The 14,911-nt window shown below is 37.8% G+C and overlaps 1 protein-coding gene across 2 annotated transcripts in view; it reads left to right on the top strand.

Moving 5' to 3' along the window:
- Window positions 1-14,911, top strand: part of KCTD3 (potassium channel tetramerization domain containing 3) — a 49,766-nt gene that overhangs the window by 13,064 nt on the left and 21,791 nt on the right. For both annotated transcript variants that reach the window (XM_032872912.1, XM_032872911.1), the window contains exons 8-10: window positions 29-119; window positions 4,911-5,101; window positions 14,696-14,811. In XM_032872912.1, coding sequence (XP_032728803.1) covers window positions 29-119; window positions 4,911-5,101; window positions 14,696-14,811 — 398 coding nt within the window. The remainder of the gene's footprint in view (window positions 1-28; window positions 120-4,910; window positions 5,102-14,695; window positions 14,812-14,911) is intronic.

Genomic DNA, 14,911 nt, shown 5'->3' on the forward strand with positions numbered 1-14,911 from the left:
AAAGTATTTCTTTTTCGAAAACCAACAGGATTTCCTGTGGATCCACGAAAGGTGCTAATAGTTGCTGGCCATCACAACTGGATCGTAGCTGCATATGCCCATTTTGCTGTATGTTACAGGTACTGTATAATTAGTAATTGTTTGCTTGTGGAGAGAGGGTGGTTTTTAATAACTGTGATTTTATATTTATAGACTTAAGAGTTGCTTGTCATTTTTTTTCCTGCATATCTTGCCTACTTCTGTATCTCTTCATTGGATTTAGTTTGTTTTAATTTTTATAGCTAATTGGTAAGATTTACAGATAGCCTTTGTCTATTTCCCACTTGCTATCAACCGATATAACTAAGCTATCTTGAATTTACCTTTTTTTTTTTAAGATTTTATTTATTTATTTGATAGACGGAGATCACAAGTAGGCAGAGAAGCAGGCAGAGAGAGAGGAGGAAGCAGGCTCCCCGCTGAGCAGAGAGCCCTATGCAAGGCTCGATCCCAGGACCCTGAGATCATGACCAGAGCCGAAGGCAGAGGCTTTAACCCACTGAGCCACCCAGGCGGCCCAGAAGTTACTTTTTTTTGCTTATTATATACAACCTCTGAATCACATAACTGTTGTACTAAATGACTAGGCAGAATTATTAATGTGAGGCCTGTGATTTTCTGTGAATAATGATTTCAGTCTTTTGTACTCTATACTTGGGGGTAGTGAGACTCTGCATTGGTCATGACTACCAAATAGTTGGGAATGAGGTTAGTGAAGCAAGACAGTTGTGGGGATAAGTGATACAGTTTAATATCTATAATGTGTGAGGCTCACACAGACACAGTTTGGTTTTATTAATTCTTACATTCTCAGAAACTAAAAGAGAATGAGGAAGAGTATAGACCAGTGATTTTTGTTTTTAAATTGGGGAAGGTGTAGCATTCTTAGTTCAGAATCACTGCAGACAACGTTACGATGACAGAATGGTGTAGAAGCACATAAATGGTTGTGATACTCTAGCTTAGACTATGATCCCACTTAAGTGCTGAAAAATAAAATAATATATAAACATTTTGTCATTGTTGAGTTTAGATAAGAAAAAAGAGCCATAATAGGGTAAAAATATTTAATAGGTCTTCTAAAGTTTATAGATACATTTTAAGAATCCAGATTTAGGGGCACCTTGGTGGCTCAGTGGGTTAAGCCTCTGCCTTCGGCTCAGGTCATGATCCCAGGGTCCTGGGATTGAGCCCTGCATCGGGCTCCCTGCTTGGCATGGAGCTTGTTTCCCCCTCTCTCTCTCTGCCTGCCTCTCTGCCTACTTGTGATCTTTGTCTGTCAAATAGATAAATAAATAAAATCTTAAAAAAAAAAAAAAAGGAATCCAGATTTATTTTTTTAATCTAAGTTTATGGTAGGTTTGCCATGTGTGTAAAAAAGCCTTTTGTAATGGTAATCTCTGCTTTATGTTTTCATTGCAGTAGGGATTCAGTGCCAACTTTCGTTTTGAGAGCATTCTATGTTTTTATTCCAGTTAGCAAATCCTATGGAAATGACTTCGGGTGATTTCTTTGGGGGATGACTTTTATATGAAGCAAGACGGATTTGAAACAAGGATTTTTTTTTTCCCTTAGGAAGTGTTTTGAACTGAACTTATGGATCTAAATTGAGAAAACTGTTTTAGACTTTACTTTTTAATTTGTTCAAATATTATATACATATTTTTATTGATAAGGAGTTCCAGAGGAATTATGAAACAGTTATAATAAATCCAGGTGTAACTTATGTTATTGCTCAGCAGTGCTAAAGATTGCTACTTGCCAGACAGAGGCACAGAGGCATGCAGTTAAATTACACAGTTTTACTTACCGAATGACAAACACAAAAAGAAGGATGTTGTTACATCTTCCATTCTTTGCATTTGCTTTTGACTATGACCTACCTTTGCTTTCACTGGATGTCACTGATGACAGACTAATATGCATAGTGACAAAGGAAAACAATTGAGGATATATTACATTTCCTCATGTACAGTTAAATCATTTAACACAGTGGCAATAAAAAGATTTCAAAAGAAATGCTCAAATTATTTAAATAGCATAATCTTTTCCACAAGTTGTTTTTCCACAGCATTTTGTATTAATAAACTTAAAACCCTAAAAAATGAAATAGTACATGGAACCCCAGTATGTTCTCACCTAGATTCACTAATTTTCTACATTCTCAGGCTTTATTTTTTATATATATTTATTAATGAAGAGTTGTTTCCTTTTTTTTCCCCTAGATTTATTTGAGAGAGAGATCATGAGAGGGAGGGGCAAAGGGAGGAGTCATCTCCAGGAGACTCCATGCTGAGCACAGAGCCCTACTAGACCAGAACACACATGGGGCTCCACATGGGCCTTGACCTCAGGACCCTGAAATCATGACCTGAGCCAAAACCAAGAGTTGGTCACTTGCTTAACTGTGTCCCAGGCGCCCCAGAAAGTAGTTGTAAATTGCTTCCCTCTTGGAGCTTGCATTTCTTTTTAGACGTTTAATCCATGCAGAATTTACTTGTGGTTTATGGTGTGAGATTTAGGAATCTCTTTTCTTTTCTTGCAAGTGGGTAGTAACTAATTATGTTCTAGTTATTTATCACATAAATTCTATATTGAATTTGAATGACCTTCTTTATTTTGCTTTGTATTTATATGTATACTTGGGTCTAATTTTAGACTGTCTTCTGTTTTTCTGATGTATTTTATTTATTCCCATACAATTTGATGTACACTGTGTTTGCATTAAGTTTCAGAATGTTGTTGGACATGACTCCTCCACTGTATTCTTTTAAGATTATGATGTGGAAAATGCATAGCTGTCCTGATTTCATAGTGTTGGTTCAGTGAGCAGGAGTGAGGAAAAGAGATGGAGTGCTGTTCAAAGCTCATTCTGTCTTGTTTTATTTATTTTCAGTTTTGTATTATTTGTATGGAAAATCATAAAGCATACATTTTTCTAATCTTTGTATTTAATTTTAACTTAAAAACAAAAGTGTCATATCAATAGAGTTAGATTTTATTTATTTATTTTTTTAAAGATTTTATTTATTTATTTGACAGAGATCACAAGTAGGCAGAGAGGCAGGCAGAGAGAGAGGAGGAAGCAGGCTCCCTGCTGAGCAGAGAGCCCGATGTGGGGCTCAATCCCAGGACCCCTGGGATCATGACCTGAGCCGAAGGAAGAGGCTTTAACCCACTGAGCCACCCAAGTGCCCCAGAGTTAGATTTTCTAATTGTTATAATCACATTCATATATGTTGTCCTGATTCTTTTATTCTTTTTGGCCTCTCTTTATTTTATAATATCTTAATTTCTGTAAAGATAACTTAGAAGTAGAATCTCTGCGAAAGAGTAGATCACATACAGTTTTGTTATATTTCTGAATTAATGATCACAAAATCACATCATTCACCTCATTAAATCAATATAGCATCTCTTTATTGAACACTGTTAAGAGCCTGGTATGTGCTTGCATCCACGTAGCAGCGTATTGTCATTATTCTTGAAGTGTTGGCAGTCCCTGCTTTGTGCCCAGTTTGGGAGTTCCTAAGAGCACCTATGTTTCATACCTCAGTGCTTGTAAATGTTTAGTTTATTAAATGATTTTTTCCATTTGTTGGTCATAACACATCCCATCTGGTGGCTAAAGTGGGTAATTGCAGATCATACAATGCTTAGGAAAAATTGTACGCTTTCTTTAAAAAAATTATATAGTTTCTGTGTATTCCTTTGAGGTTAAGGAAATCATTAGTTACTGAAATTAATAAGGCCAAATTGCACTTTTGTGAATTGTGGTTGTATTACTTTAGCATACATTTTTACACAAAAATGAAGCTGAAGTGATTCCATTTAGGTCTTTAGGTAGCCATCATTTATAATATTGAAGTTTGTTTTTTGTGATGAATATGTCAGGTAATATCTAAATGAGTACTTATTCTCCTCACGGGTGTTTATTCTCTTTAGGTAAGGCAAATAAAAGCTTTACAATTTTGTTTGCATATTTGTTCGGTAACTTTAAAAATAGATACTCCTTTGTTAAAGTTTATGTCATTCATTGTGATTGTATAACTCTTAAGTTCTGAATGTATGAAGGCTGGCTGTGTAATCATGTAGAATATGTGTCTGAAAGACTTAAATTCAGATAATGCAGAAAAAAATATTAAAAATTTATCAGTATGTTTTTCAGAAATTAAATATTAAAAAGCATTTATATTCACTGAACTGCAAATCTGAACCTTGGTGGGCCTTTATTTATGGGGAATCAGTAGGCTCATGAAATTTTTTCGTTTAGAAAGAAACCTTTGAAATCTAAGGGTTTCCAAAGCCCTACATTTATTCATTTGGTTGCCCAGGATATTGGAATGCGTAGTGGTATACCAGATTACTCCTTTATCTTGGTTTGCCTGGATAGATTGTTAACCTATTATCTGAAGTACCAAAAAAATAATAGGTTGATTGCAGGTAGTTTCAGTTAATGACTGAATAACTGATTAATTAGCTGAAAGGAATAAAAATTATCCTAAAATTCTGATTTTTATTGACCATTCCTATCAATAGATGATGATGGTAACACTTTTCTGTGTAGAAAAGTAAAAGGTATTTTTTATTTTATTTTATTTTAGCTGTTAAAACTTTTTTCCTGTTTGAAGGATTTTTCTAAACTTTTCTTTGGAGAAATACAGAACTCTAGTTTCTTCTTAAGTGCTTTATATGTCCTGTGTGGATAAATACAAGGTAGCTTAGGAGTAACAGTCTGGCTTTGTAGAGGAAATACATTGGCAAAATTTTATATTTAATAAATATAGGTGTGATTAAATTTTTTGGTGCATTTCTTTGTATTTGCTTAATTGCTGCTGAGTCTAACTTACGTTTCCATTCTTACTTAACAGAATCAAAGAATCTTCAGGATGGCAACAAGTGTTTACGAGTCCATATTTGGACTGGACTATTGAGCGAGTAGCTTTAAATGCAAAAGTGGTTGGAGGGCCACATGGAGACAAAGACAAAATGGTTGCTGTTGCTTCAGAGAGTAGCATCATCTTATGGAGTGTCCAGGATGGAGGGAGCGGAAGTGAAATTGGTAGGGAAAACCTTGTTTATGCTACATTTTGCTGGTACATACAATAGTCTGAAGTTTAAGAAGGATTGCCCATCTTTATAAGAACTAACCTGGACTATTACTTAGGAGAGCTGCCACATCATCTTGCCAGGGTTCAGTGGTAATAGGACCACCCCATATGAGAGGAAAGATCTGGAAGAGGGGGAAGAAGTTAGTGTTTTAGGAGCGAGGGTAGAATCTTTTTACCAATATGCTCTAGCTGAAACCCGGCTGCTTCATGAGACTGTGCTTTTCCTGGACCCCGGTTAGTGATGACTGCTTTCTCTCCAGTTCCTCACACTTTAGGGCCTGAAGATGGGTAAATAACTTTCTTGCTTTTCCTCATTTGTTGCTTCGAGACCAGATTTGCTCAAACCTTTTAATCTCAGAACTACTTCGTACTCTTTAAATGTCATTCAGGACCACTAAGAGAGTTTGCTTGTGTAGATTATATCTACTGTTACTTAGCATAATGGGAATTAAGACTGAAATTTTTATAAATATATATTAATTAGTTTTAAAATAGCAATAATAAACCCATTGCATGGTAACATGAATAACATTTTAATGAAAAATAGCTTTGTTTTCCAAAAACATTTGTGAGAAGAGTGGCATTGGTTTACAGTTTTGTAAATCTCTACAAAATTTTATTGACTTCTGGTGCCTGTTTGTGAATTTGTGTGCTGCATTATGTTTTTTGGTTGAACCTTATGAAGAAAATTTGGATTTATGCAGATATGTAGTTGGAAAAAACATTTTTACAGTCTTTTCAGATAACCATGGACATTCTTTTTTGCTACTGTCATAAATATATGAAATCATGTCAGTGAATTTTGCATACTGTTAAAATTCATCAGTCTGTTTTATACTTTGAACGGATCTTTTATCCATGCATGATTTTGTGACATCATGCATTGGTCATTTGGAAAATGTTGGTTTACTGAGTTATGTAGATCTTCCAAATGTTGATATCTTTCATTGTACAATATCCCCCCCTTCAGAACCCCCCAAATCACACTTATTACTATAGCCACTGACCACATCCCTGAATTCTTACGTATTGGGAAACCATCACATTGACTGTGGGAGATAAGTTTTCCAAAATTCTAATTTTCACTTGAAACATTGAATTTTTATCATTGAAATAAAAGCTTACTTTGTTCACTTTTAAGGAAAGTCTACCAAGTACTCAAATCTGAATTAAAAGAATTTGTCATCCTTTCAAATAAAAATGGTATTCTGTGAAAAGAACAGCTAGGTTAGCTCTCAGCTCCAGTGTCCAGAAGATTCTTTTTCTTGACACGTAGTACTTAGTCACACAGAATAGTAAGAACACATACCAAATTAAGATTTAGTATTTACTAAATTAAGATTTAGTTAGTACAAATTTTTATACACACTGCTTCATCAAGGACATTCTGAAGTTAATTAAACTGGCCTCTTTTTCTCTCCTTTGAGAGTGTGTGGCACAGAATTAGAAGATTACTGAACAGTTTGGTTCCCCTCATTTCATTCGTACTAAGATGCCTGTCATTTTCACCGACACTGCTTTGCGCCATCAGTGCAGCTGTCAACATGGATGTTTTAGGGGGAAAGCATGAGATTCATGAAAGTTTTGAACACTTGGAATATTTCAACACCACATGTGTTTGTGGCCAAACATTCACGCAAAAGATCTTTAATGACTGGCTGGTGCTGATGCCAGATTAATAGAAGTAAAATACCAGGGTCGGCTACGACTGGGTATTCATCTGGTTGTAGTCCTGCTGACAAGGTGTCATGTCTGCCACATCTTTAATTCAGGGCCTTTCTGTGTGACGGCAAAGAGGCAGCACGGTGACCTCTTTTACTGACCTCCCATCTAGCAGGCATCGGCGTTGTCACGTCTCAAGGCTGTCGTGGCTTCACAGTGGTGGTGCGCGCCGCTCCAGATGCCGGGGTGCCGTAACTTACCCTGGCAGGTGCTTCAGGGCCTTTTTCATTCTCAGGGTGAAATTTTAGAACAGTTTCTGGCTTTTAAAGACTTTTTTCACATCTTCATTTAAAGTATTTTTTTTTTCTTTAAACTCTGAATATTTGGTCTCCATGAACCCACAACTGGCATTACAACAGTATGCAAAAATGTCCTGTTGCATAGCGCAAATAAGGCAGGTGATCAACATCTATAAAGTTGAGGGAAAGGTAATTTTTATATTTTATATTTTAATATTTCTAATATTTATTTCCTATTTGGCTCAGTGTTGGCCCAGGCCCCCTTCCAGGTCACATGTATTTGTTGGCCCTTAGGCTTGGGTGGTGCCACTGTGGGTTTTGCAGGCACCTGTTCTAATGTTTTGAAGCCAAAAATCTTCAATAAGTAGATGAAAAATGTATTAAAATAAATTTATTTTAAAATATTTTAAAGAGTTTCAGATAAATTTTAAAAAATTTATGAAAGTTGGTGCATCTGGGTGGCTCAGTGGGTTAAGCCTTTGCCTTCGGCTCAGGTCATGATCTCAGGTCCTGGGATGGAGCCCTGCATCAGGCTCTCTGCTCAGCAGGGAGCCTTCTTCACCCTCTCTCTCTGCCTCCAGCTCCCCCTGCTTGTGCTTTCTCTGTCAAATAAATAAGTAAAATCTTAAAACTACAAAACAACAAAAAACTTATGGAAGTTTCCAGAGCATTTTTAATAGTAATATTGCAAAACACAGCAAAATGTACTTATTTTCTTGTTGTGTTTCTTTGTAGGCTCAAGGAAAATTTGGATTTTAAGATAATTTATTGGACAAAAATGCAATTATAGAGATTATAGCAAGTAAAACCAAGACATCCAGTTAGAACATGGTGGAAGTATTTAGAACAAACTAAGTTAGTCTTGGGGAAACTTACAAAGTTACTTATATCCTAAAGCTACCAACAGAGATAATTCTAGAAAACATAAGAATAAACACATAGATTCTGTTAGCTGTCATCATGATGACCCCATCATGTCATATAGTGTTTGGAAGATTGCTCTGTACACTTGAGATAATGAGAGCAAAAAAAGTAAGTAATTCTTTAATATTACATAAAATAGTCGTGACCTCTCAGACTTCTAGAATGAGTCTCAGAGACCCGCAGAGATTCACATACCACACTTTGAGAATTACTGTTCTAGACCATTTTCCTTTCCTTCTCTCCCAAGTTACCATCCCACCTCCCTAGATTTCAGATCTCATGCCATCTGGACTTGTACTTGGTGTAGTGTTCAGCTGCTTCTGGGTCACTATCCTTTATTCTGTTGAAGTTATCAGCTCTAGTTCCCCAGCTCAAAAAATTCTCTGACTGTACTGGGATCTTCACTTATTATTTCCCTTTTTATCAAGTTTAGATTCTGTCATTGCAGTCACCCCAGAACAGAGCCTCAATTTTTCTGCACCACTTTTTTTGCTGTTTTCACCTGGAAAAATCCCAAACGTGGCCAAATCCACCTTTCCACCTGAATAACTAAATAGGATGAGGGAAAAGAAATGCGCGCGCGCACACACACACACACACACACACACACACACAAAATAATACTTAGTCTCAATTCATGACCTCTGCCCTGAAGTGGGCTTCTAACTGCAACCCAGAAATCCTATGGCATTATCCTTGTCAGTTCTGTCACTCTCCTAAATGACTATTTCAGCTGTTTGCCTTTTCTTTAGACTCCTAACACTGTGTCCGTCTCATTGAGAAAATAGAGAAAATCAAATCCTATCTGGCCATCTATGTGTGTCTGTGCTCATATACTTTATTGTCCTGTTCATCACCGTGATTAAATGGTCTCTGCTTTGATCGAAGCCTAGCGCTTTGCATTTAGCTGTAGACTAGGTCCTGTTTGCTCTCGCCTGTGCAGAGACGTTGTTCCAGTAGCTGCGTCTTCATTCTCCTTCATTGTAAGAGCTTCTCACTCTTGGATCATTTCCACCAGCACACAACCATGCTGTAATTCTCTGTTAAGAATAACAACAAAACTACCCTCCAGTCTCTTCCAGTTCTTGCTCCATTTTTCTGTTTTCCTGAAGCAGAAGATAAGAGTGACCCGGTCTTGTCTCTCTGTCCGCTTCTTCTGTTCTTTTTGTTTGAAGTTGATCTAATCGTTCTTTTGCCCATACCACTTCAGAAAACTGCTCTTGTTAGTACTACCTGTGGTCTGTTCTCGGCTAAGTCTCGTCTCATTAAAACTTCAGAGCAGTGACCTGATACACTTGATACAGTTAATGATTCTTTTTGCAGTCTTTCCTCCTTTGGCTTCCAGGATACCTTGTAATCCTGATTTGTATCCTACTTCTCTGTTTCTTCTCGGTTCTTTTAACAGTTCTTCCTCATTTGACTGATTTCACAATGTTGGCATGCCCCAGAGTTCAGTCCTTGGACTTCATCTTTCTTTTGTATTTATTGTTAGTGATAACATAGACTAATGGTTTTGCCTTCTGTGGGCTGATGACTTGCATGTTCATATATCTCACCTGAACCCCTCCTCTTGAACTTCAGAATTACGTTTGTGTGAGGGGTCCCTAAGGCCACTTCCAGGTTCAGTGATTTGCTTGGAAGACTCACAGGATTCATGCAGCAAGAGCTACTTTGAGTTATGATTTCTTACAACAAAAACATACAAGCAAAATCAGCATAAAGACATGGAGGGTGATAGTGGAAACTAGAAATATTTCTCCAGCAATGAATTGTAGCACTACCTGTTACATTAGACACTTGGTGCCCATGTTTTTTCCTGGGGCTCACACATAGGCACCCTCTGCCTAGCACATACTAAGGGTCCAGATTTCCAAAAGGAAAGCAGGTGTTCAGCATAAACCCCATTGTATACATAGTTGAGGTGTTTTGTCACCATGGATTAGATTTGCCTTGTCTGGAATTTCATGAGTGGAAATACAGGGCGTGTATTCTTTTGTGTGTGGCTTCTTTCACTGAACACAGTGTTTCTGAAATTGATCCCTATTGTATGTATCAGTGGTCCTTTTTTTTTTTTTTTTTTAATTGCTGAGTAATAGTCCTTGAATTATTGTGCCAGAATTTGTTCGTCCATTTATGTGTTGGTGGACATTTGGTTTATTGCCAGTGCAGAGGTGTTAGGAATCCTAGATTCTTAAGTCTTTCTCTGGACGTGTTTTCTTTTTGTTTTGTGAGTAGGTTTTCTCAAGGTAAATACCTAGCAGTGGAATTTCTGAATCCTATGAAAAGTGTATGTTTAGTGTTAGAAGAAACTTACACACTTGTGTCCAAAGCAGGTGTACTATTTTACATTTCTGCTAGCTGTGTATGGGATGAGTATGCAGTGATTTTAATGGTGGTTTTAATTACATTTCCCTGTTGATGAATGATACTGAGCCTCTTTTCATGTGCTTATTGACCATTTGTATTATTTCCTTTGGGTAGTGTCTTTAAATCATTGTTCTCTTTTTATGAGTTTGTCATCCTGTTACTGATTTGTAATAGTTCTTTATATATTCCAGATTAGAGGTTTGCAACCGGTGGGGGGGGGGGGTAATATTATCCCCTAGGGAGCATGTGGAAATGTCTGGAGACAGTTTTGATTGGCACAGCTAAGGGAGTTCTCAGTGTATGTATCTCCCTGTCTCCCTCCCTCCCTGTCTTTCTCCCTCCCTCCCTCCCTTACTTCCCCCTTCATTCCAAGGCCTGTCCCTTTCTCTTCTTCTTTTCTTCTTTTTTAGGACTCAGTTCTCTATCAGACCACTTGATCCTGGCCTTGAGATCACTGAAGCACTATTTTTTTGTTGTTTTCTATTTCTTTATTCCTCATTCTTTAGATAAAATTTTTTATCTGTCTTTAATGTATTTTGCCTGTTTTCTTCAGTATTCACTCTGAAGTTAAGCCCAACTAGTGAGTTTTTTGTTCGAGGTACAGGACTTTTAAGCTCTAAAATTAACTCTCGATTCCATTTTAATTTGTTTCTCTCCTGAGATTTCTTTTCTTTTTACTCATTACGGTCTACTTTTTATTAAATCTAACATGTTCATTAAAGCTGTTTCAGTTTTTTGTTTTGTTTTGTTTTTTACTTTAATTCCAATATCTGGATCATGTCATAGTTTTATTTTGGGTCACATTTTTCTGCTTTACATGTCTAGGAAGTTTTGATTTTATGTTGGTCATTTGCATGATACATTATATAGGGGACATGGGATATCCTCTTCCTTTAAAATATGTGAGTTTTGTCCCGGCAGGCAGTTACATTACTGGAGGATCTTCCTGATCCTGCTTGGCTTGTTATGCTTCCTTAAGGGAAGGTAGCCTCCCTCTGCTCGTTTATTTCAGGGCTTGGCTCCTTTTCAGGGGTGTGGTCCTTACTCCTAAAGTGTTGGGTTTTCGGAGTCTTTACTGAGGAATGTCTGAGGTGTTCAGCAAGGGTTCTCCATTCCTACTGAGCTGGAACTACTGGCGTCTACTTGTGTAATAACCTCTGTTACTTCCACTCACCACTCAGTCCTGGGACAGCCTTTTTCTCCTATTTTGGGGGATGCTTGCCCTGCCCAGGTGCAGTCCGGCCTCTGCGAAGGCATAGGAAACCGCCAGGGAGCATGTGGAAATGTCTGGAGACATTTTTGGTGTCCCCTGTGCAACCTCTGTGCAATCCCCACTCCCGTCCTGGTGCCCTTGCCCCCTCCCTTCTACCTCGCCCATAGGTTCTAGGCACCTCAGCAGCTGCGCCCTCTGGTCTGCGCCAAAACCCTCTTCCATTCAGGGAGAGCATCAGTTTGCACTGGAGTCTCGCTTCCATGTGGGTGAACGCAGGGCTTCTCTCGGCTGTTTCCTAGCTTTCAGCCTTCTGCTGCCTGTTGTCCAATGTCTAAAACAGCTGCCTCATGGACTCGGGCCGCTTTGTTGTTGTCACCCCAGAAGGAATCATCTGATGCCGTTTTTACAGAATCATGACTGGCAGTGGAAGTCCTCCCTGACAACTTTAGGAAAAAAAAAAAAAAGTTTTAATATTATGTATTCAAATTATGATACACTGGTAATTATACAGAGAGAAATTAAGTGGTGATTTCTTTTTTTTTTTCCCCCTTTTTTTCAAGTAGCCACTTGTAACAGACCCGTAAGGGAAGGAGGTTTTGTGCCTTGCTTTGTTTTCAAAGGCCAGTGTGGTAGGCCACTATGTTATGAGATGCTGCATAGTAATTTGTTCATGTCCAGTAAAAGAAACCATTTATTATTACAAATGTTCTTCAGAACTTGACAACACCATCCAAAGAAAATTGCTAGGGCTGCTATGTCCATGATAGAGCACTTCCAGAGGTTGGGCTGCTTTCATTATAATCTGTATAAGGCAGCGCTGTGGGATTGCTGCTATAAGCAATATTCTGCTGAAAGGGTCCCCAAAGACAGGAACTTGTCATTACTTGTACTGTGTCTTCCCTGTGGATAGTGGCCAAGATTGTTGAGCCTAAGTAGGAGTGACACTTTATATTTCTTGAGATCATTCAGAATGTCTTCCTTGATTTTCCAGAACCTCATCCTTCTCTAGCGTAATGTTAGATGTTAGTAGTTGGTTTTCTTGTTTTTTATTTCTACCTTTCACGTGGGCCATAGTCCTGAGTATAGTTGGCTTCACATGTTATGAACGATTGTTTGGCATCAAAATTAAAAGACTTCCTAAAATTGGGTGTGAAATGATGATTTTCTGCTTTGAAGTGGCAAGCTTATTTCTCAGCTAATCAGGTTAAAGAGTTTATTAGTTTTTTTTGTGTGTGTTGTGTGTTATTTTGCTGGGTTTTGGATTTTTTTTTCCGGGGGGGAGGTTTACCAGTTGGTCTGAGATGGTATAATTCATGTGTATAAATGCATATTTTACATAAATTTTTAAAAATATATAGAAAACATTCATAGCATACTTACCTCCCCCCCACCCCTTTCCCTGATATTTATCAGTTTTCCTCCTGCTACAAGCCTGGGTTTTTCAAGATTGTTTAAGAATTTTCTTTTCTTGGGGCACCTGGGTGGCTCAGTGGGTTAAAGCCTCTGCCTTTGGCTCAGGTCATGGTCTCAGGGTCCAGGGATCGAGCCCCGCATCAGGCTTTCTGCTCGGCAGGTAGCCTGCTTCTTCTCTCTCTCTCTGCCTGTGTCTCTGCCTACTTGTGATCTCTCTCTCTCGTCAAATAAACAAATAAAATCTTCAAAAAAAAAAAAAAGGAATTTTTCTTTTTCTTTCTATTTTTTTTTTGGGGGGGGGGAGGTTTATTTTTAAGAAATCTCTACACCCGATACAGAGCTTGAACTCAAAACCCTCATAGCAAGAGTCACACTCCGCTGACTGAGCCAGCCAGGCACCCCTGGTAAAGAATTTTCAAGGTGTTTTTTTTATTGCTGCTGGTTTTGTCTTGTATGTGGTAAAGTTCTGAACAGAAAGAGAAATACCCCGCACTGGTATAAGAGTCAAAAGAAATCAGTTATCTTTTCTGGCTTATGCTTTTAATACATGTGCAGTTGAAATTAATTGGTTTGTTTCTTCCCATGAGTCTTCAAAGCCTTATGCCGCTTGTGTTCCTATTATGTACTGTCCAGAAACAACTGTAAAGGGACATAATGCCATACCAGGGTGATCCTAGAATTCTCTCCTTTAAATATTCCTTTGCTATTAATGGGGATATTTGCTCCTTACAGCCTCCTTCACCTACATCCCCTCTCCCCTTTCTTTGAATCCCTGGGCTTGCCCATTCCCGACCCCCATTTGATGAACCATTCTCCTTTTAAAAAAATTCAACTCAGGTGGCTTCTTTTCTATGAAATATCTTAAAACCCATTTTTCTTACCCATTTACTCCTTTTTCTTACCCCATTTACTCCTCGTGATGTTGCTTAACCTTGTGCATCCTTCAGCTGTTGTTGGATTTAATGTTGTAATTGGTTGTTTGCATTTTTTTCTCTTTTAAACCGTAAGTACATAGTAATACCCTGTCTTCTCATGTTGCTTAATTCCATGGCCTACTAAAATGGATTAAATTGAAATCTGCAATGCTGGGAACCAAGGAGTTTAAAATTCTGAGTAAAGTCCTGAATTTTTTTTTTTTTTTTTTTTTAGTATTTTTTTTTTTCCCTTTCTGTGTGTGTGTCCGTGTCCGGATTTCTAGAAACATTCTAGATGGTTGAGGGTGCTAAGTCTGTGTCTTTAGATCAGTGGTTCCCACTTCATTAGCAAGCTGTAGCTAAATCTCTTACAGATTTTATAAAAAATGTAGTGGGTTTTCTGATTTAGCAGGCCTTGGATGAATCTTAGGATTTTTTTTTTTTTTATTTTACTCACTACAAATCTACCCAGTTATTTTGATGATCACCCAAGTGTGGGAACCACAGCTTCAGATAATATGGTGTTTTATCAGTGTGAGATTCCTCAGGGCAGATTTTATCTGTGTCAGTTGTTGTGCAAACTGCTAAGAGCTTACTGAGTTTCTTAGTTTTGGTCTCCAAAGTGTCTAGCATGTCACTTACGGAAATGAAAACAAGTTTAAATTGTCACCTTCACAATGTTTCTAATCCGGGTTTCGAATAATTCTAAAGATAGGGACTATTTAACCTCTTTATTTTTTGTTGTCATTTAAGGAGTGTTCAGCCTTGGCGTTCCTGTAGATGCTCTCTTCTTTATTGGTAACCAGCTGGTGGCTACGAGTCATACAGGGAAAGTGGGAGTGTGGAATGCTGTCACTCAGCACTGGCAGGTTAGTTTTAACTAAAGCATTTACAGAAATGAAAGTGTTTCTGAAAGTCATGCTGATTATGTATTTGCTTTATTTTTGTGGAATTCATAGTGTCTTATTT

The sequence above is a fragment of the Lontra canadensis genome, unplaced genomic scaffold (assembly GCF_010015895.1).
Source record: "Lontra canadensis isolate GAN:19392208 unplaced genomic scaffold, GSC_riverotter_1.0 scaffold46, whole genome shotgun sequence".
In the NCBI taxonomy this organism is placed as follows: domain Eukaryota; kingdom Metazoa; phylum Chordata; class Mammalia; order Carnivora; family Mustelidae; genus Lontra; species Lontra canadensis.